This window comes from Folsomia candida, unplaced genomic scaffold (assembly GCF_002217175.1).
Source record: "Folsomia candida strain VU population unplaced genomic scaffold, ASM221717v1 Fcan01_Sc024, whole genome shotgun sequence".
NCBI lineage: Eukaryota > Metazoa > Arthropoda > Collembola > Entomobryomorpha > Isotomidae > Folsomia > Folsomia candida.
Genome location: NW_019091216.1, coordinates 2,465,492 through 2,486,819, shown reverse-complemented (window position 1 = coordinate 2,486,819; position 21,328 = coordinate 2,465,492). Strand labels below are relative to the sequence as shown.

The window sequence follows — 21,328 nt, the reverse complement described above, 5'->3', positions numbered from 1 at the left end:
CTGCTATTTACCATGAACTGCGATAAATGTGAAAGTGATATGTGCCAAGGTGAAAACTTTATACGATGCTCTCACTGTAATTTGCATCTTTGTTTTGACCATTTCTTCATTGAGAATCACAACCACATCAATCGTCACGATTAGCAACTTCTTACAACTAAATTATAAAGGTAAGTCAGAAGTAATTTTGCTCTAAAATACACATATCCCTATTTTGAGAGGGGGAGGATTAGTGACCTCGTGAAGTTGAGAAGGGAGCTCGAGCGGTCACTGGTGAGCGGCGTGCGGGTGACGAGTTGCATGGGAAAAGTGTGATTTTATGCGTCAGAAAAGTCGTCATATTTCGGCCAAAAATGATTTTTATACGGAAATTTTATTAGACTGGGTCACTAGAATTAGATTATGCATTGAATGTATATGGTGAGAACGCTGGAGTCGATAAACAGTCGGGAACCATTCCATGTAAGTTAGAAATATTTAAGCTTAAACTTTATTAAATATGAGAAAATATGTGTAACATGTATGTGTAATTTATGAGAGTTAGACTGGACAGATATTTCCCAAAAAAGGTTTAAATAGTTCTTAAGGGTCTTAGTAAGTAATTCCAAGTTAAATTTTTGACGACACTATTAAGGGAAATTTATAATTAATTGTTAAAGATAAGCAAATTTAGTATGTAATATGTATGTGTGGTGTCTCATCTCGCCCCCAACAGTGAAGAGGGAGGTCTGAGATGAGACGCGAGAGAGAACGACAAGGGAGAGTGTGTGCGTGTGTGCTCTCTCCATTCCTTTGCCAGATACGAGAGAAGACGGCCACTAAGAAAAGTGCTCTTCAAATTAATTGTTTTAGGAATCAGATTTAGTGGTAATTAGTTTCTTTTTCATTGTTGAACTGTAGTAAGTAGTGTGCTTGAATAAAACCAATTAATTTAGCTAAAGTGCGCTGATTCTGGGACTTTATTGGCCTTCTTTCTGCAATAAGTTGTGCAACGTGAGAGAAGAGACATTGCTACTTCGTCATTAAGTTATCAGTTCGCGTAAACTTTACGGGCCGTTCGGATCTAACAAATCCATACGTTTCGAAACTGAGCTACCGTGAGCGGCGCCGTAACAACTATAGAACTTTGTGGGATAAAAATTAGCTGCGCATTCTAGAAAAACTGATATTTTTGAGTTATTTCAACTTTATATTTTCCAAAATATCATTTTTTCTGGAATTTAACATATCACAGCGAATTCTCATCGTACAAAATTCTATAATATATCAAAATGATCGTATAATTCAGATTTGTCGCTTGACACCCTTCTGGACGGGATCACTTGACCCGGATCGACTCCATAACTACCTGTATGCCACCATGAAGAAGCAGGGGGTCAAGGGGTCAGAGGTATTAGATATGAGAGTATGGAATGAGGGGGGAGGTTGAGTATGGATTAAAAATAACTCTTTAGCAACCTAGAAAAAACCCATTTCTTAGCAGCATCAATAAAAATGTTTGTCAACAATAAACAAATCTTTAACCAAGAAATAGCCTTAGCGACGTAAAAATAATTGTCACCCGCTTTATGACGGGCTTCTATGCTAGTTTTTTTTTACTTAAATTGTGCAGAGTCACTACTTCATCGTAAATCACAAATCATCTTTATCATAAATGTAGTCTGCGACGTATAATACGTAGTATCACATCGATACAACGTTACCCATTTATGCATGTTGTGATTGATTTTTATAGCAATTTCATAAGCAAGCAAGACTACGCATGGTATGGAAACATACACAATTAAATGTGCGTTCTTAAATATGCAAATATACCAATGTAGACTATTTACTACCAAAAAATAAAATACCGATGCCTCAAACGATTTCTGACATAAGGTTGATTCCGGATAAACAAATCCTTGACTACAAGTTACGTATAATCTTCAGGGAGCAAGATGACTAGTTTAGGTACGATGTGTCAACTTCAATCATCTTGATGTGAAACCCATGGCGAATGAATTTCCAAGACTTATTCACGGTAGCAACATGACTTTCCGTATCTGCATACCCGACTCTCTAAAAGAGGAAGATAGACAAGTTTTTACATATCTGCTCATACATGTACATACTATATCAAAGTTATTAAGAGATAACTGCGTAATAATTTATTTATTCCACCTCAACTCTAAATACTTTTATCGTTATCCTTCCCTTGTGTCAACAATTCTTATCTACTTCTACGATTAATTTTACAACCTGAGTATATAACCCGCTACCACGCTTAATACAAGTGTTCCGTATCACTGAAACTCAGTAAGTTAGCCTATGCGATGTTTTGCATGTAAATAAGGAAATCCCCATATCTGTACACAGCCATAAATATGTTTAACATAGATAAATAACACAAGTCCTTTATCAACAGAACGAGAGGACTCAATTGAGAACAAACTTAAATCAAACGTCGTCAAAAACTTTTCACACCTTCCCGCATTCCAAGCTCCAGACAATTCGCCAACCGCAAACTAAATTTCTTTAGGAATATGAAGATACTTACACAGGTAAGGACTTCTAACTAGCACGATTATAAAAAATCCAAAAGAATTTAAAAAATTAGCCCCACCACTTATAAATCTGTAATAAAAGTCGGAACCATGTTTTAATATTTTTGTCTTTATCAAGATTCTAGTTAGCATGTTTTTGTTAAACTTACAAGTTGGGCATGCTAATTGTACAGCGTGGGCAAGCGTCTTGTCAACAATTGACGAAATAAATACAAATTAGTAGAAATTTTTTGATAAGTATTGTATTGAATTCTTACTCCAACTTATTGCATAGTTTGGCCCATATTTATTTAATAGCCTGAACCCAAATGGACCTCTGGTTGGGAAGCATTTTACACCTGATTTACTCCAAAGGGTTCAAGGATTTGGGAACGACATACGGTTTACCGTGAATCTATTCATATTTAATGGAGGTATCTTATTGGGGTGATTTTGTATTACAGCAATAGTTCACAAATCTATGTCTGCTGATTCAAAACAATATGTCACATAGTTTGTTGCTTCACTAATTTTTCACAGTACAAAGAAATAATTGGTCACACAAGCCATATCTAAAATAATCATCTAATGATAGTTATGTCATAAAGTCTTATCCAAATAAAATCTATTTTATTTGAACTCTATAGTACCAACAATGGCGCAGCCGGAAAACATCGTGTCCAAACTTACAAATTCAGTTGCCACTTCAAATATATTATTAGGGCTTCAAGGGTTTGTCGCTGGCGCTATCGTCTCGGGGTATACGGCATATCAAAAATTGGAATTGCAGCGATTGGTGGAAATCATGGACAACATAAGGGACAGACTAGGCTCCCTGGAACATAATACCGCAACACTTGGTTTAGATTTGGATCGAATCCAGAACGCGTTGCACAACGTTGAACGAAGTTTAGAGGACTACACTATTTCAACCACATTAGAAGGCATAGATATTTTAAAGGAGTCCATGAAGGAAGCCCTTCTTCTTTCAAACGTCGCAAAACTCCAGATTTGTAAGTTAAATTTGTAGCCAATTTATCTACCACTATCGCTCGTTTGCCCCACCGCGCTTTCAAAACTTTCAAAAGAAGTTGTTTTACTCCGCTTAAATTATTTTACTACTGGTCGATTTGTATGTATCGATTGGATAGTCTAAATATTTTAATTCTTGCCTTTAGCTTCATTACTTCGCAACATGGGAAAGGACCTTTTAGACTCAAAACATTCAAAAAATCAACTCCATGAGAACCATGTCTATACAGCTGTTACCGGAGTTGCCTCCTTTGGTCTTTATGCCACTGTTGGTCTTGCGCCAATTACAATCCCAATCGGTTTTGCGGCAGCGTACTATTCATGCAGGTACAAAATTAATGAAAATGAGGCAAGGGATAATATCGCCGAACTTAATCGCTTAATCAATAACTTGTACAACTATGAGATCAATTTGAAGCAAATGGAGATCCGTATGGACAGTGCTATGCTTGACCTGAAATTATTTCGGGTCCGGATAAATTCCAATAGCTGGAGCAATACTGTAATGTGTATGACTGCCCTTGCAGGAGTAGTTGTGTTAGTTTTCGCTGTAAACATGTATGTGCTTAGGAACATCATAGATAGGAAACCTCAGGTCTCCCAAACTCCACAACCTCCGACCTCGGACCAATCTCGTACCCTACGACATTCAGAATCTCCGGCCTCCTCGAACTCATGCCTCCACGCACCCCGGCCTCAACGCACTCTGGCTTCCGACCTCCGCGCCTTTCGGCCCATACATCGGAGGCCTCCGCAAAAACTGGTACCATCAGACCACCACGGTCTTCACCCTCCGTTAAACCTGGTACCTACCGACCTCAGGAGTTTAGATTTACCATACCGTAGATCGCGCATCTATGCCATAGATTTGAGGTATCACGCCTTACGGCCACCCACCAATGTCGGACCCTCTGACCGCCACGCCCTTCAGCCTCCGACCAATCCCGTACTGTCTGACCTAAGGCGTGCAAATTTGCCTTCCGAAGGTAGGAGCACTCCGATTTATGAAGAACAGCGCAGCAGTTGAGTATCTCTAAATTTAACCATTTGCTAAAATTACGGGTCTTGCGACAGGCCATACACCTGTTTTTACGCGCAATCATCACGTGCCCACTTGATTAATATTGGGAGCGGCAGAAATTCAATTCAAACAGGTGTATGTCCTGCTGTGAGACCCGCAGTTGTAGCAAATTATTTAATAAACTTGGAACAAAGCAATCAACATTTCTTAAAATGAGGAATAAAAACTTCCGTCAATTTCAGCCCACAAAGATTATGGACGGACTCTGGTTCAAAATTTGCAAAAAAGTCAAAGATAGTTATTTTAACCCGGGCCAGAAATTTAAATGTATGCATGCAAAATTGGCAAGAGGGGAGTGTGTAAATATGTATGTATGTGTTGATAATTGTGTTTAAAATTGCAATGTATCTATTACCCAGCATTTTAATAAATTTATGGCAAAGCCAATTCTCTTCGTACCATGTTTCCTAACAGCTCGACACCAGTATGACCAACATCTCACCTAAGAAAGTGATTATGTAATGACCAACATAAACATGACATTTCTAGTGACCTGTTTATAGTAATATATGTAAATAAAATATACTCAATACTAAAATAATAATAAAATAAACATGTAGATACATAAATAAAGACGTCCATCTATGAGATTCTTATAATTGCAACACCTTTGGCAAGCCCACATTAGTGGGTTATGGAGAAATATTTATACATATGTTTCTTAAAAGTGTTCCCCGGATGTGTATTCATATTTTTATACAAAACTCAGGAGTAGAAGGTGAGAGGTTGTCAGTGGCCGATTTTGATGCCCTTTTGAGATATTGTAGTACTCGATGAGACAAGAAAAAGTGAAGGAGGATTTTACTCCATGGCCACACCATCCGGAAATATTACAGGATAAAGTTTCAAAATTTCCCCATTGCTACAAATATGAGGATTTGATAGAGTTATGTAAAATATCTTACTCTGTTTAACGGAGTACATCAATACTTGTTTTCATACTTTTGAAACGGAACATATGACTGCGATGTAATGATTGATACTGATACAGAAATACAACTATCTTGAGTAATGGCTAATTAAAATATCACAAATTTTCATTATGGAGATTTCTGATTCATACATACGTCTACTGGATTATATGGCTCATGAAAAATAAAATATACGACAAAATTAATAATTTCCCTTAAATCTTGTAAACTTAAATTTATTAATTTCATACTCAAAGAATCAAATCTGCTCCTATGCCTTACTCTCCGTGGTATACTTCTATATAGAGTTATGAAATTTGTAAATTTACAAATAAATTAGAATGTTATTTGTCCCAAAGTTTCTTTGATACAGCTGAAAATTTGTCCATCTGCAACCATAATCGCATTAATCTAATTTAGCTAAGTTGAAATAACTAAAAAATATCAGTTTTTCTAGAATTCACAGCTAATTCTTATCCGACAAAAAATGGATTCTATATACATAGTGTGCTCATAAATTTCGAGGCAAAGAAATTTTTAAATTTCTTCAAAATGACTTGAGAAATTCATTAATACTTATATATATTTCACACACAAACAATATGGGAATAGGAATGTAAAATAAGAATTCTAAATTTCCACCCCTGGCCTTGATGCACGACCGAAGTCTGGATGTCCGGTTATCAATCGCGGCACGCACACTTTCCATCGGATATTCCACCCAGGCGTTGACTAACGATTTTTTCAAGGACTCCACACTAGTGTGTGGTTTAGAGCAGATCAATATCTCCAACTTTGACCATATGTCGTAGTCCAGGGGGTTCAGATCGGGTGATGCAGAAGGCCAGTGTTGAGAAGAAATAAAATCCGGAACATTATTATATAGCCATCTTTGGATAACCTTTGCTCCGTGTTCAGGAGCTGAATCTTCCTGGAAGGTCCAATGTTTATTTTTGAATAAGCTGGATCCTAGGGGTTTGACAATGGGCTCAAGAACATCCTCAATGTAGTTTGTTGCCCGCACATTCACCCCCTGCTGCACAAAACACAAATCCGCTTTCCCCAACCAATTGACCCCTAACCAAACCATCACAGACCCCGGATGATGAGTTCTTTTTGACCTAAACTACTTCAATTGGATGTCAGATTCCCGCTTCGCATAAATCCGGCCGTTTTGTCGATTAAATTTCTCTTGGACAGTAAAAATCTTCTTATCTGTAAATAAAATTTGTTGGTAATTTTTACGTCCGTGCCTCCTCAGAAGAGCTAGGCATCTTGTGACCCTGTTTTTCTTCTGCTGCGTCGTCATCATATGAGATGTTCCTCGACGCATAGGACGAACCTGAAGGTCTCCCTTAAATGCTATATGGATACTGCTGAGGGACAGTTTCAACTGCAGGGCCATTTTCTTTTGCCGACGGCGAGGATTTTGACGAATTCTCTATTTTAACGCTTTCAACATGCATCCTGTCCTTGCAGTAAGAGGTCGGCCGGATCTTTTTTTGCCAGGCAAGGAGGGCACCCTATAGTATAGTTTTATGATACCATATCCCGTTTACCGTTTAATTCCTTGATGATTCAAGATATTGAAAATTTCGCATAGGCGATATCCCACCTCATGAAGTTCAGTAATTGTAGCACGTCGGTGAATTCTCTCCGTTGTTCTGAGAACTACGCAACCAATTACAAATCTCTTCTAAGATGTAATTAATGTCTAAATTGCCTTTCTAAAATAAGTAGTATCAAATTTTTTTTCAAGCGGCGCCTGTAATATGAAAGCGCAAAATCAATCTCGAATTTTATGAGCACCCTAGGTATAGGTTATGATCACTCGTATGATCCAGAGCTAGCGATTGATACCCCTCTGGACGCGATATGATCGGTTAACCCCAATCGTCCTCAGGACTATCACTTATACATATTCAATCTTAACAACGCATCCCAACCACCAAAAAATACCACTTTCCCAAATTCCTAATTATTTTATTTTATTCAAAAAATAATGCCAACTGTCAGCACCTTGTATAAAATGTAAATTTTTAATTTTTATAACTACTTGTATGCTAAACAATTTAGAAACAATTCCTATGCCCTGATTGGTCAATTCAAATATCAACAACCAGTCAGAATGCTGGGATGTCACGGAAAATTTCAACGGGACGGATTTTTGTAAATTATATAACAGATAAACTTTTTAATAGTATGAACGATGTGATATTGCTAGTGCTAAGGCGCCTAACTCCTTTTCTTGTTGTCGTTTATGATAACGTTCGGCTGCAGAAGCCAATCTTTCAGACCTTTCTCCCTCAGTTTCTATATTACGATTTTTATGTCCATGTGTAGTCAACGAGGGGAGAATCTGATTCCTGGTGAGAGAGGCGAGTAAGGTGAGACTGAGTTGCAATGCTTACAAGGCCTTTAATGCTTTCCTTACGGCAGAGTGGCCAAATTTATCCCACCAACCCAACTCTACTTACTACAAGTTGGCAGTAAAACTGCAGAAAAGCACCATTTTTCCGTATTTTAATTGATTAGACTGAATTGCTTGTCCTCGTTATATGCTAGTGTGCTTTACATAGTTTTTACATGGCGTAAGTTTTTAACCTTTGAATATACCGTCATAACTTTTCCGGGAGACAAACTTCAGAAAAATAGTTCGTTAATTGGCACACCCCACGACCCTCAGCAGTGTGAATTTAGTGACATATAATACATAAATGTACCCCACAAGGCTGTACCCCTGTGCAATTGAAATCATAAAAAAATCGACATGTTGAATTTTCCCGCTTCGGGAAAGTGTAATTTAAAAACAGTCTCATACATTTATTGTTGTCCAAGTATCACCCTATGTGACCCTACTGACCTTTTTCCTCTATCGTTCATACCTGGCCATTCTGAATAACATTTGTCATATCCATCATGATAACCTTATAATTCAAAAATTTCGATAACTGTTAGAAATTTTGAAAAACCCTATACGTGCCCTATGGCTACTTTTTTAGGACGGTCATTTTGCTTTTTACTCGAAACGTCTATCTTGAAAGGCCTTCTTACACGAGCCCTTCAAATTTAACATTGGGAGTTAGCAACAACATACTATCACTTCCACATACACTTCCATTACATGCCAGTATATGGGGAAAAATAGAAAAATTGTACCTCCACTCGCCAGGCCTGACTGGATAAATTTGGCCACTCTCCCGTAAGGAAAGCATTGCAGGCCTTAAACACATTGGAACTCAATCTCACATCTGGATCCTAATGATCATGGAGCCATCAGTGTCGTCCTGATGGGTTAGTGGATAGGCGGTGGGATTGGATCCAATCTTTATGGTTCGATCCCTACTCGTGCCAATTATATTTTTGCACCATTTTTTCCCACATATGGAATGTAATTTTGGATGGAAATTTCACCCTGAATTCAATCATGTCATGTATTTTTTAATATTTCGACCTCTCACCTTCCGCTTCGCGTTGTAGCGAGGTCAAGGTTCAATAATAACTTAATTTCATATAAAATTGTTTCCCCCAAATTTGGGTACGCAACAAGCTCTCTTTTCTCCTCATAAAAAAATAATTAATTTACCAATTAAGAAAATTAATTATTCACTGCTAGCACACCGCAGTTAAACTATCCCCAACCCCGTGGGTGGTAGTGGCGACACCACACAACTATTTAAGCCCTGGGGGGTGTCCTTGTACCGCGCCCACCCCCCCAGTACGCAAGTGGCATTGCATGGTCTTCCGGCATGCAGGACAAACCTTGAGGGAATTTATTATACGGACCTCCTCCACAGATTAAGACACCCCCAGAATGTCATCATCGTTGGAAATATGTCCCCTCCCTCCCCACCCCGATCGAGATTTGCCCAGCATCGTCCACAACTCTTCGCCCACGACGATACGAACACAAAATAAGCTCCAATGTCTTCTACTACATACAATGTCAAATTTGTAGCGTAACATTTGTTGAGAATGCAAGTTCCCTGGGTGTGTGTTTGGTAATTGTGCTGCTGGTATGAAAATTCTCTCGTTCTGTAAATGAGGCACTTTGAGACTAGGCAGTTATGTCACTTAAATTATTTATTTTTGGGGCAATTGAGGTTTACTTGAGTGACAAATTAACTGGTAGACCAGGGACACAGAAATGACATCGAGATAGAGATTGTAACCCATATTTATAAGTTTAGGGTGAATGACTGGACAAGGTTAAATGCTGGAAGAGCATAACAAAAATGATAAACCACAACTCACAACTAGTCATTTACATACATGCTAATTAGTCAAATGATAAATAATGCACGTGCGTCATTAGGTAAGATAGGTAAATTTAATTACACAACCTTTTTCGTGCATAAAAGGTAAAAATAAAATGCATGAGTTACAACTTCCTCAACAACATTTACAAATAATTAATTACTCATAGTTACATATTTTATAAAAATATATGTAGTTATTAACTGATTTTGTCTTTCTCATATGTAGAACTATGGAATGTTACAACTGCCACGAAACAATATCGCCGAACCGACACTATATCGCATGTAAAACTTGTCAAAAGTTTTTCCACCGGACAAGTTGTATCCCAAAGATAAGCAATACAAATTAATCGCGGTATAAAAAACAAGGGTGGTATTGTATTAAATGTTCAAACACTTCTCAAATTGCTGCAAATAATGTAAATTCTAACAATGCGTCTGATTTAGTTCTACTCAACCAACTACCATTCGGGAACACCACACCAATCAAGTCAGCAAGAACACCAAAAACTATCGAAATTAATTCAACACAGCAGGACATCGCTACAAGTAAAGATGAGTCGTACATTAGCAAATTATTTAAGGTAAAAGGTACAAAAATATGCCATGTAAATTTAAACAGCGTTAGAAATAAGTTTGATGAAGTATATGATATTCTGACCACTAATAATATTGCTGTTTTCGCAATAACCCAAACTACCATGATACGTACCTAGAACGGACTATTTCAGGTACCACTGGACTTTAGGACGATCACAAGTACGTTCTTTGCACCTTGTGGGTACGTCCCCCTTAGATTATTTTGTCGCCACTTTCAACGTACTATGATCGTACCTGGAAGGAACCATTGTACGAAGTAGGAACGTATCTAGTCCATTATTTGCCTCTATATTAGCACGTACTTATTATGGGCAGGAGTGCATTCTTGAAATAATCCGAAATTAGCTACTTTCTAAATCACAAAATACTATTTATTATATCCAATATTATTATAAATAGCATCAGTTCAACAATTACATCAGTTAGAATACGAGGACATAACTCTGTAGACAGCTTCGGATGTCCTGCGTCCACCAGCATACGATAAGGTCATTTAGCTCTAACATCATTTATTCTCACATGCTTATCATCATTGTTTTCGGGCGGCAAAGTTTTGTCTCCGAGCTTTAACTTTTCTTCCAATGCCTTCCAGTCTTCAATGTTAGTAATTGGCAAGTTAAACTGTCTTGTCCTGGTTGACGAGGTGTTCTGAGTGTTTGTTTGTCGGTTAAGTAGAAGCTGCACAGAATCATTTAAATGAATCACGCTAGCCGTTAAAAAGTCCACTTTTCGAATCATTTGCGTCTCAAAGGCTGAAGCAAAAGCAAAAAAGAACTTATCAGTCCTAAATCTAAGAATTACTTTTTTGATTACATGTAAAATTACCATCGTCATCATGCATGGGTCGAGCGCGTCGTATGGCGAAAGGTAGACTTGACCTTGGCGTAGATGCCTTGCTCAGACTTTCTTCGTTTGCCAGACCAACTGGAATGATGGGCCGTCGTGGCAAGGAATTCGCTACAAAAAGTACATGAAATACAAAATTAACAATAATATGAGTTTTGCTAATGTTAGGAATTATCATACATTTACCACTTGAATTTTGTGATGACGTGGCAACTTGATTTTTTTCGGTTGCGCTAGTGGTGCGGCTAGCCCCGACCTACAAATAAAATAAGATGAGCATACTACATTATCGCTTGGATATAATTACGTCATACTACAAAATGTGTACTTACCAAAACCAATTTAGGATACCCCTCATCTCCACTATCCATGTCGGCCTCCACACCGTCCTCGTCAGATGATCTATTTTGTAATCTTGTTTGAGAAATTCTTCTTTTCTAATTGGAGCAGGTCTGTGTGTAGGCTTATCCAGCTCTTCATTCGCACTGGTTTCGGCTCCCTTTTCTAGGCGTACAAGCTTCTGGTGGGCATCTTCGTACAGAACTGAAACAGGAAATGCATAATTTGAGGAACTATTTCCTGAGATATACATATGTGCAAGAAATATGGACTTACAATAACTTTTCATGATTTTGATATCATACAGTCGCCATGAGGTAGGATTAAGGACTTCGCCAGATAGCACACCCTTCTTCAGTTTTCTATTGTCCTTCCAAAAGGGCGGCCAGTAAGCATATGTATTGTTTTCAACTTTTGTAATCCATTTTTCGTGTACAATTCCAACGGTTTTGTCGTGGCAAAACTCCACCACCACAAATGGCGAATTTTCTAACTCGAACGACTGACTATGCATCACAGAGTTCACTAAATAATACCTTAGTGAACCAGAGGAACAATTACAAGTTTTCCAGAGAAGGGGAGAGCTGCACACTTCCTGAGAATTAAATTGGTTGAGATTACTATCGTAGCACCGGACGGCTCAGCTAAGACCACGCCAATAATATTTGAGTCGGCCGGGACTCTGAAAAAAGATTCCACCACTTTTAACACATTACCCCGACAAGATACTTGGTCGTCAGTTACATGAAAAGCAGTAATTTGTATTAATTCCCCACTTTTTAATTCACATGTATTATCCCCCAATTTTAATTTAAGTTTAAATTGTTCACAAATTAATTCACTCTTTGCACTGTTTAATATAAATTGTGAATTATTTCTTATGGGTGAACTTAAGGGCTGATTAGTATTCTGTTTTTCAACTATTCTGTTATGCACTTGCTGCAGTGGAAATCTTTTACCCTTCAGAAGAGATTGAAGATATCCCAAATGATCTTCAAATTTAAATGCACTAAAGCTGTCTAGCGGTCCCAGGTTCAATGCGTCATCAGCCAAATGAACTAGTCCGTGTACATTGTAGGACATGTGCTGGGCTCCATACAAGTTGGCAAACTTGCTGACAAAACTTGTTAATAGAGAATGAGCATAAGAATTTAAAGTTTTATATAAATTTTTGCAGCATAAAATTCTAACTGCTAAATGCAAGCAAATAAAATGATTGTAATATTTTTTAGGAAGGGTTGATTTTAGCACTACTGGTCCAGTGTATAGCAGAAATTGGCGTAGTTCAGTAGCCTTCCATCTTTTAATTTCTTCAATTCCTCTTGGCTTTCGAGCAAAATCCGACGGAATAAATGGTTTCAAAGTAATTAATTGTCGTGTTAAGTCTAGCTTATCTCTGCATGATAAACGGAATTTGTTTACATTTCCGCCAAACCACAATAGTACTAACTTCCGAACAACACCCAAACAGACCAAGTGCATAAATTCGTAAGGAAACTGTTTAACTATCAGTATCAGTATCAGTATCAGTATTTATTCATTTCAAACGATGGCCGGAGCCCATATCGCTACATAAATAATGAGAGAATATTCGTAGGTTGGTATGTAGATTCCGTGTGGCTTAGGGAAACCCGTACGATAAAACCTAGCCATGTCTCGAGAAGCGGACACCATTCGGCACGGATACCTTAAAATTAAGACTATTCTAATTAACCTACACTCAGGCAGACATTGGTTGGCATTGGTTGGTAGCATATTTTCATAATTGGCCGATGAATGGCTGATGAGACTCGAGAGTCATGAAGAAGATTAACATATCCCCTCTCCGGGTCGTCCATGGATTGCATCCCAAAGTCGTCCTCACACTAACCGGCGGCTGCAATAGCCCCTAGTTCCCGACCAGAAGGTCAACCCCCGATATTTTTCAGCTTTTCACAGCACTAGAGGCAGTGACAACGTTGCCCCCCAATCCACCCCCACCCACAAGAACGACGGATAAGACCCCCTCCGCCCCCTGATGTGGTGATGAACAGGACCAAAATGAGAGGTCAGAGAGTCGTGACCTGTCACGCAGCAGACACGACCCACACCCACTCCTACAAAGTGAGCACGACACGCGACTAGGGCCTTTTCTTTGGGTAGAGCAGCACTTCAAACACGGGGCTTTCGCCAGGGACCGTCACTCCAGCACAGCACGCGATTTTCTCTCCTCCTTTCACTGACCTCCGACTATCTTCCGCCACCAACTTATCAACCAATGCCATACCTGAGGGGAGTCCGGTTTGCCGTGGTGGGTGGTTGCTCCCGAAGACCAAATATATATAAATTTTTCTGAGTCCGATTTTGTCCAATTATCCGGCGAATTTAATAATTTAGCACTTCACAATAGTAACCAATTTTACAGTATCAATTAGGGTAGCTTTTGGCGAAAAATTTAATACAACTTGAAGTAGTTAAAAATAATTTAGACCTATGGTCGGATTTTCTTTAAGAGTCTGATTTCTTTGATAATTTTGCTGCAACGAAGTGGCCGATCATCCCCATGCTTATTAGCCTTGCAAAACTTTGAATTGATGGTACTTTGCCAATTGTTGACGGATTTCAAATATTAAACATGTTTCTGAAACCTTGGGCGATTTTGAAAAACATATATTTTTCAAAATTTTCCACCGTGACCTAATTGACCTTTAACGAAGGTCACACTTGCAAAAAGTGAAGAAATTTATTTCTTTCTAAAAAATGTCGTAGTTGGTTATTTACACCAAATTTATACACCAGATAATCCCGGGCGTGACCAATGTCGTCAACCACTATGACCAGAAGGTCAGCCAAAAATGGGGGGTGTGTCAGGGGGTGCGGCAACCGCTTAATCGGAATTACATTCAGGTGCCCTGATGGATTACCGTCATCCAAACCTCAAATGAGTAACAAAGTAACATGTGTCGACACCCTCTACACTGGCGATTAGAACTTATCCACCTACACCCAGAGGGGGTGTGGCTATCAGCGCTTTCGCAGTAAGCTATATAAAGTTAGTCATGCGACACGAATAATTTATCGGGACGACGTGGGGGTTCAGATAGTTGACTCCAATGTCCAAAACCACACCCACAAGTGGGTGTGGTTCTGGGGGTTTTGTTTGTAACACCTGCAAAGTATATCGTGTGACACAAATTATTTATCGTGTGAGCAAGGAGATCTCGATGGTCAACTTTAATTTAGAAAGCCACACCCCCAAAGTAGGAGTGGTTCTTGGTATCTTTTTATTAATGCATGTGAGGTGTGTCATGCTATACAAATTATTTAACGGGTGACAAATGCGATTTTGATAGTCAACTTTCCTTGACCAAGCCGCACCCCCAAGTGGGAGTGGTTGTGGCAAACGTATTAATAGTACATGGCGTCAATTCCAAAACATATGGGTATACAATTTGGCAAGCATTTAGTACTTGTTGCATAAATTCAGAGATGGGTACAAGTATGGTCGGGATAATTCAACCACTCCCACTTTGGGGGTGTGGCTTTCTAAATTAAAGTTGACCATCGAGATCTCCTTGCTCACACGATAAATAATTTGTGTCACACGATATACTTTGCAGGTGTTACAAACAAAACCCCCAGAACCACACCCACTTGTGGGTGTGGTTTTGGACATTGGAGTCAACTATCTGAACCCCCACGTCGTCCCGATAAATTATTCGTGTCGCATGACTAACTTTATATAGCTTACTGCGAAAGCGCTGATAGCCACACCCCCTCTGGGTGTAGGTGGATAAGTTCTAATCGCCAGTGTAGAGGGTGTCGACACATGTTACTTTGTTACTCATTTGAGGTTTGGATGACGGTAATCCATCAGGGCACCTGAATGTAATTCCGATTAAGCGGTTGCCGCACCCCCTGACACACCCCCCATTTTTGGCTGACCTTCTGGTCATAGTGGTTGACGACATTGGTCACGCCCGGGATTATCTGGTGTATAAATTTGGTGTAAATAACCAACTACGACATTTTTTAGAAAGAAATAAATTTCTTCACTTTTTGCAAGTGTGACCTTCGTTAAAGGTCAATTAGGTCACGGTGGAAAATTTTGAAAAATATATGTTTTTCAAAATCGCCCAAGGTTTCAGAAACATGTTTAATATTTGAAATCCGTCAACAATTGGCAAAGTACCATCAATTCAAAGTTTTGCAAGGCTAATAAGCATGGGGATGATCGGCCACTTCGTTGCAGCAAAATTATCAAAGAAATCAGACTCTTAAAGAAAATCCGACCATAATTGTCATTGCAAATGCCAATTTTATCGGAAACTGTCTTCTTCGCAAAACAAATGGAATTTCAGGATTTGAAGGGGCTAGGTCAATTCTTGGAATAAAGACAGCCTCGCCTTCTGCCGATCCAGTCAAAACTTGGGCATGAATAATATTTGCCTTGAGTTCTTTCACGATAAGACGGGTGCCGTTGCAGAGACCTCTTTTTGTGCTTAAATTTCAAGAGGAGCATAATAATTGCACCAACCTTCAAGTTAAGTTTATGGGAAGGCATTCCCGAAGGAGTTAGACTATTCAAAAACTCAATCGGATAATTACGTCCATCCTCGTCTGTCGTTTCATCGATTGTGTCCGAGCTGAGATATGACTGTGGTATTCCCTCAAGTATATTCAAAACTTGTTCATTTATGGAATCCACATCTGAATTCTTTGGACACAGAATGGCTTCTTTCGAAAATTGTTCAACTTCAGGTACTAAAAGTTTCTCGCCAAATACTTCTGTAATTAATGAACCCTGAATTAAATAATTATGGGGTATTTCAATTATATCCTCGGCTAGACCATCGGAATTCAATAGTTCTCCATTTCCAATTTTAATTAGAAAAGCGCTAAATTCTGGGTCGATGGAGCGCACGTTGCTGGTCAAATTTAAGATTTTAAAGTTTTTCCAATATCTGTTAAATTTTATACTGGCTTCAACGGTTGCTGATCTGGAACCCCGGACAACAACAGGAAGTGTTTGTCGAAAGTCTCCTCCAAGTAAGAGTGCTTTCCCTCCGAATGGCAAATTGTTTTTCATAATAGCCTTTAATAATCCATCGACTGCATTTAAGGCAGCACTGGGAGCCATAGTGGACTCATCCCAGACCAATACTTTGGAGCGTTCTATGATATTGGCTTCATTGGAGGTTTCTCTCATTGATGAAACTGAACCATTCAACAATGGCACTGGCAACTTAAATTGGGAATGATATGTTCTTCCTCCATTGAGTAGATAGATAGATAGATAGATAGATAGATTTTATTTTCTCATTTGATATGGCCGAGGCCCTCATCATCATAATGGTACAGAGTTAATATGTGCAAATTTATAAATAGGTAGTCAGAGGAATGGAGGAAAAACCTATCTATGGTGGAGAGATAGGAAAACCTCCATCACCTCTGGGAATGTGGCCCAGAGGTCCATTTGACTACCAAACACCAGGTAGGCCAATGAGTGATAGAGATCATAGGTAGATTCCATGAGATAGTGGAGATATCCAAATGAGGACGGCGTCGTGACGGCGGAAGCAAGACGAGTGAAGGTTATTGGGCGGGGGTGTCCACGGACCACGAACTACCCTAGCACCCTTTCGGGCTCGGACTACGTGTCCCCTTTACGGTCATACAATATGACCAGGGCCGAATGACACCACCCACTTGCCCCCTCACCCCTCACAGCGCACCCGGGTCATGGGACCCCCGTAGCCCCGACTACGCTGCCCACCGCCATGCACGACCCCGTCCCCACTCTTCTACCAACCGCCCCCACGGTCACCACCCCGATATACCAAACAATGACCTACCTGGGGGGAGTCCTCCATGGCGTAGATCCTCCCGTGCACTTGGTCCGGCGAATCCATCTTCGCCTGATGGCTCAGCTTGTCGTTGCTGGGACGGGTGTGGCAGGGGGTGTCACCAGGCACGCAGGTGGGGGGTGTGAGTGGACGAGGCTCACAGGGCGAAAAGCCTGGGACACACTTCACTTGCCCTGGCACACCCGCGACCCAGATGGAAGAGGATCCAGAGGCAGAGTGAGAGAGAGACACGTCGTGCACGGTTGGATGCCAGGGAGGAACTCCTCCTCCATTGAGTAAATTGGCAGCGATTCCCGTAGATGCTACTGGCAAAGCAATGTTTGAATTTCCCCGAATTGTGCTCAAAATGGTTGTATATAAGTGAGTTTTGCCACTTCCTCCAGGTCCCGATAAAAAGAAGCATTTGCTTTCCTGAGTGTCACTCTCTATTGCATTTATTACTTCTTCAAATGCGATTTGTTGTTGTTCGCTTAATGTGGGAATCAATGTATCCGCAACTCTCTGTTCTTGAGCCGCATTAAACAAAACTTGAGGGTTATATGTACTTCTATTTGGTGGGTCGCGTAACCCAAAGTCTGAGCACAGTTTACCATGGATAATTAGAACATTTTGAATTTCTGACAGTGCATAATTCTTGCAGGGTATGCATAATTCATCTCCATGTCCTTCATGTCGAGAAACATCTTCATACATGTGACTTTTAAACTTTTCCCACAACGTTACAGTACTAAGCGGCGATGCAAATACACAAATATATGCAAACAATTCTCGAAGCTGTTTTGGCATCTTTAAAAGAACTGCATCATTCAACGTTGTTTCCCAAAGTGCATCATCTGAAATCAGACCTCGCTGTTTGGCACATTCTTTAAAAGTATCATATACTTGATTATTAAAAGTTCTGAGATATTCGAATGAAACTACTCCAGGAACGTGCAGCAATAGAAGTCTGAGACAAAATCGTTCTGGATCAGAACCCAAATTCACAGTATACATTCTTGCAATAACTCTGTCTGCTCCACGCTGGCGTTTCTTCCAACTGCCTTTATCATAAACATAGTGCTCAGGGATTTCTGAATATAAATACTGTCTGGCATCAACATTTTCCTGATTTAATTTGAACCAGGCTGTCAAAGTTGTGTTCCATGAAGCAGCATTTTCTACGACATTTTGAATATCTGTAGGATCAAATACCACCGATTGATGGTCGGGTAAGTGCACTTGTAACTTTTTTATGGTATGAGATTGTCTGTGCATATCGAAGCTAAACAATCTCCATGCAGCTTCTGGTGCGCTAACATATCTTGAATCTAGAAAAGTCTTGATTTCATTGTGTTGTAGAGTGTTCTGTTCATCAATAATGACATTAGCAGCATCATGGCCTTTGTAAACGTACTTGAATAAGTATTTTACACTCTTCACAGAGGACAATTATATTTGAGGCTTAGGTATGGATTATAGGGACAATCCATCTATTGTTAATCTCTTTGCCTCTGACAGAGGCAATCCGTCCGTTGTTTCTTCGACGGTATTTTGGATATCCATTAAAAGTGGCATCTGTTTCCTCTTGGAAATCCTTCGGAAAGTTTTTTGTACATTTTCCGTTGTCCATACATGGGGATGATGGATTAAGGGACCCACATGGACCATGTACCATATGTTTAGTTACAATAGCATGTAATCTAGGATGAGTATTTATATCAGGTATTTCAGCTGATACCAGATTGTTGATTGCGGCAATGTCCTTTGGCTTATCTTCGCACTTTAAAATCAACAGAATGTGTGCATGTGGCAGGCCTCTTTTCTGAAACTCAATAACATGTATTTTTGCCACTGGTTTTCCAAGCACATGGTTTGCACTAATGTCATGCAGCATGGCATTTAGCTTGATATTAAAGACTCTTGAAATTAAATCAGGTCGGTGTTCCACAGACTGCCAACTTTCCAAATTTTCAACTATTTCCTTCCATTTTGGATTGCAAGTCATAGTGACGAAAAAATCTGGGGGCCCGTACTTTCTTACAATTGCCATAGCATCTTGATGACTTTGAGCCATATCTCTTGGACTACCTTTAAAGCTTGAAGGAAGGATTAAAGGGACCCCTGGTAAGAGTCCTTCCGCTTCAGCTCTAGAATTCAAATGGTCGTGAAGACCTTTATAAAATTCTACTCGCAATTTGGATTGATTTTGTTTAATATAATTAAATCTATTGGCTTCAGTTTTGACATATGCGTCAACAAAAAACTGTTGAGTTAATTTTCCAGCATTCAGAAATGGGTTGAACCTATTGCGGATTGAAAAATGATAACTATAAAATTCCATTTGAGAAACCCTTGTTCGTGGGTTTGCTGAAACATATCTGCCCATCGTCGAAAGAGCTCTTGGTCGTTGACCCAATGGAATATTTATTCCCCAACTTTGATCGCCGTATGGAAATAGTAGTGGATAAACTATAGGATCCAAATTGGGGTCTAGGACATTAATTCGTTCTGTTTTTCTTGAATTTAGAAGCGTAGGATCAACTCGGCAATGTACCAATAAGTCCCTATCCAAAGGTGGTTCGCCATCAGCATTTTGGAAGATTACAGCCACCTCATTTACTCGAGGGGCATTGTAGCGGCGCAAATCTGAATTTCTGTTTTGCAATATTGCCATCGTCGCATTTGGTGGCGGAAATCCATGACGTTGTGCATCTCGAATGCATTCTTGTTCAACTTCATGGAGCATTTTGAATGAGATTGCGAATGGGTTATTGGTGGTCACAAAGTGACTGAGTTCTTGCATTAACTGTGGGTTACAGTTCATGTTTCCAGCAATATGCATTCTTTGATCTGCTGCCGTCATTGGATCAAGGATAAATAACTGAGCATACTTTCTTTGTTCTCCAGAACTTGGGTTTAATACACCAACTCTGTGATAAATAGAGTCATGTATTCTGAAACAATATGGGCCACCTCCAGGTGGAGGAGCGATATTCGCACCCATTGAGGCAAATGCTAAAGAGCTATTGAATGCCCTAATGTTATCCATGAAGTTTTTCGAATGTGCATGGTTATTAGTCATTAATTGTTGTAATAGTGGGGCAACATTAATCTCAGGAAGTATGACTACTCCTTTTCGACAACATTTTGAAAACTTACCATCTGTTGGCTTTTCATCGTGAAAATTCTTAGAATTACAAAATTCACACAATACATTTAATGCACCACAGTAGCGTTCATTTATGGTTTGTTCATCAAAATTGCCCGCTATTGATTGAACGGCTTGCCTTTGTATTTCCGCTTGCATTAATCTACGATTTGCCATTCTACTTGTGTTTTGCTGTTGATCAAGATCAGCCTGCTGCGGAGTTCTGTCCGCACGAAATTGTGCTGAACATTCTCTATTCCGTTCGCGGGCCTGATCGATTTGTTGTGGTGTTCGATTAGCTCTTGATGCTGCCACCGCCACTCTGTTTTTTGCACGATCAGCAATGATTTGTTGTGCTGACCTGGCAGCTCGAGCTGCTGCTTTCCTTTCAGCATCCTTTCTTCGTTTCTCACAGATCTGTTCATTTGTCATTGACTCACCCAAGCTTCTTTTCGAGGTCATAGTTATTAAGTTACCTTAATATACCGTTTGATCAAATTATATAAATGCGCTTTTGTGGGCCTAGTCGGACAGTAGGATTTACCCTTTTAACTCGGTACTTACGACCCAAAAAGTGGCGAAAGAAACAAATTGAGGCTGTGTGAAATGAAGGAACTACCACGGCCTTCCTCTGTTCCTTTAGACGGACTGTCCATCTCCCCAATATACGGCCGTTCCAGTCTCTTGGCATTTACGCTAGAAAACAAATAAGAGGGGTGGTTTTTCATGGTTGACCTACAATAAGTCTCCCACCTAACATCCCAC

The 21,328-nt window shown here is 39.6% G+C and overlaps 2 protein-coding genes across 3 annotated transcripts; one reads left to right on the top strand and one right to left on the bottom strand.

The window, feature by feature from the left end:
* Positions 1-2,286: 2,286 nt before the first annotated feature.
* On the top strand, positions 2,287-5,240 carry LOC110859137. 2 transcript variants are annotated; one of them, XM_035859277.1, is made up of 5 exons: positions 2,289-2,540; positions 2,841-2,956; positions 3,170-3,535; positions 3,701-4,576; positions 4,818-5,240. In XM_035859277.1, the coding sequence occupies exons 3-5, from the start codon at positions 3,178-3,180 to the stop codon at positions 4,871-4,873; spliced, it is 1,290 nt and encodes a 429-aa protein (XP_035715170.1). In that variant the 5' UTR covers positions 2,289-2,540; positions 2,841-2,956; positions 3,170-3,177; the 3' UTR covers positions 4,874-5,240. The 2 variants fall into 2 exon arrangements, with proteins under 2 accessions (XP_035715171.1, XP_035715170.1); XM_035859278.1 differs by lacking the exon at positions 2,841-2,956 and having other exon boundaries at positions 2,287-2,540; positions 3,701-4,540.
* A 10,598-nt stretch (positions 5,241-15,838) lies between these two features.
* On the bottom strand, positions 15,839-21,025 carry LOC110859081. The gene is made up of 5 exons (XM_022107944.1): positions 18,925-21,025; positions 17,677-18,815; positions 16,550-16,814; positions 16,162-16,357; positions 15,839-16,070 (listed from the first exon to the last, which is right to left on the bottom strand). The coding sequence occupies exons 1-5, from the start codon at positions 21,023-21,025 to the stop codon at positions 15,839-15,841; spliced, it is 3,933 nt and encodes a 1,310-aa protein (XP_021963636.1).
* Between the last annotated feature and the right edge of the window lie 303 nt (positions 21,026-21,328).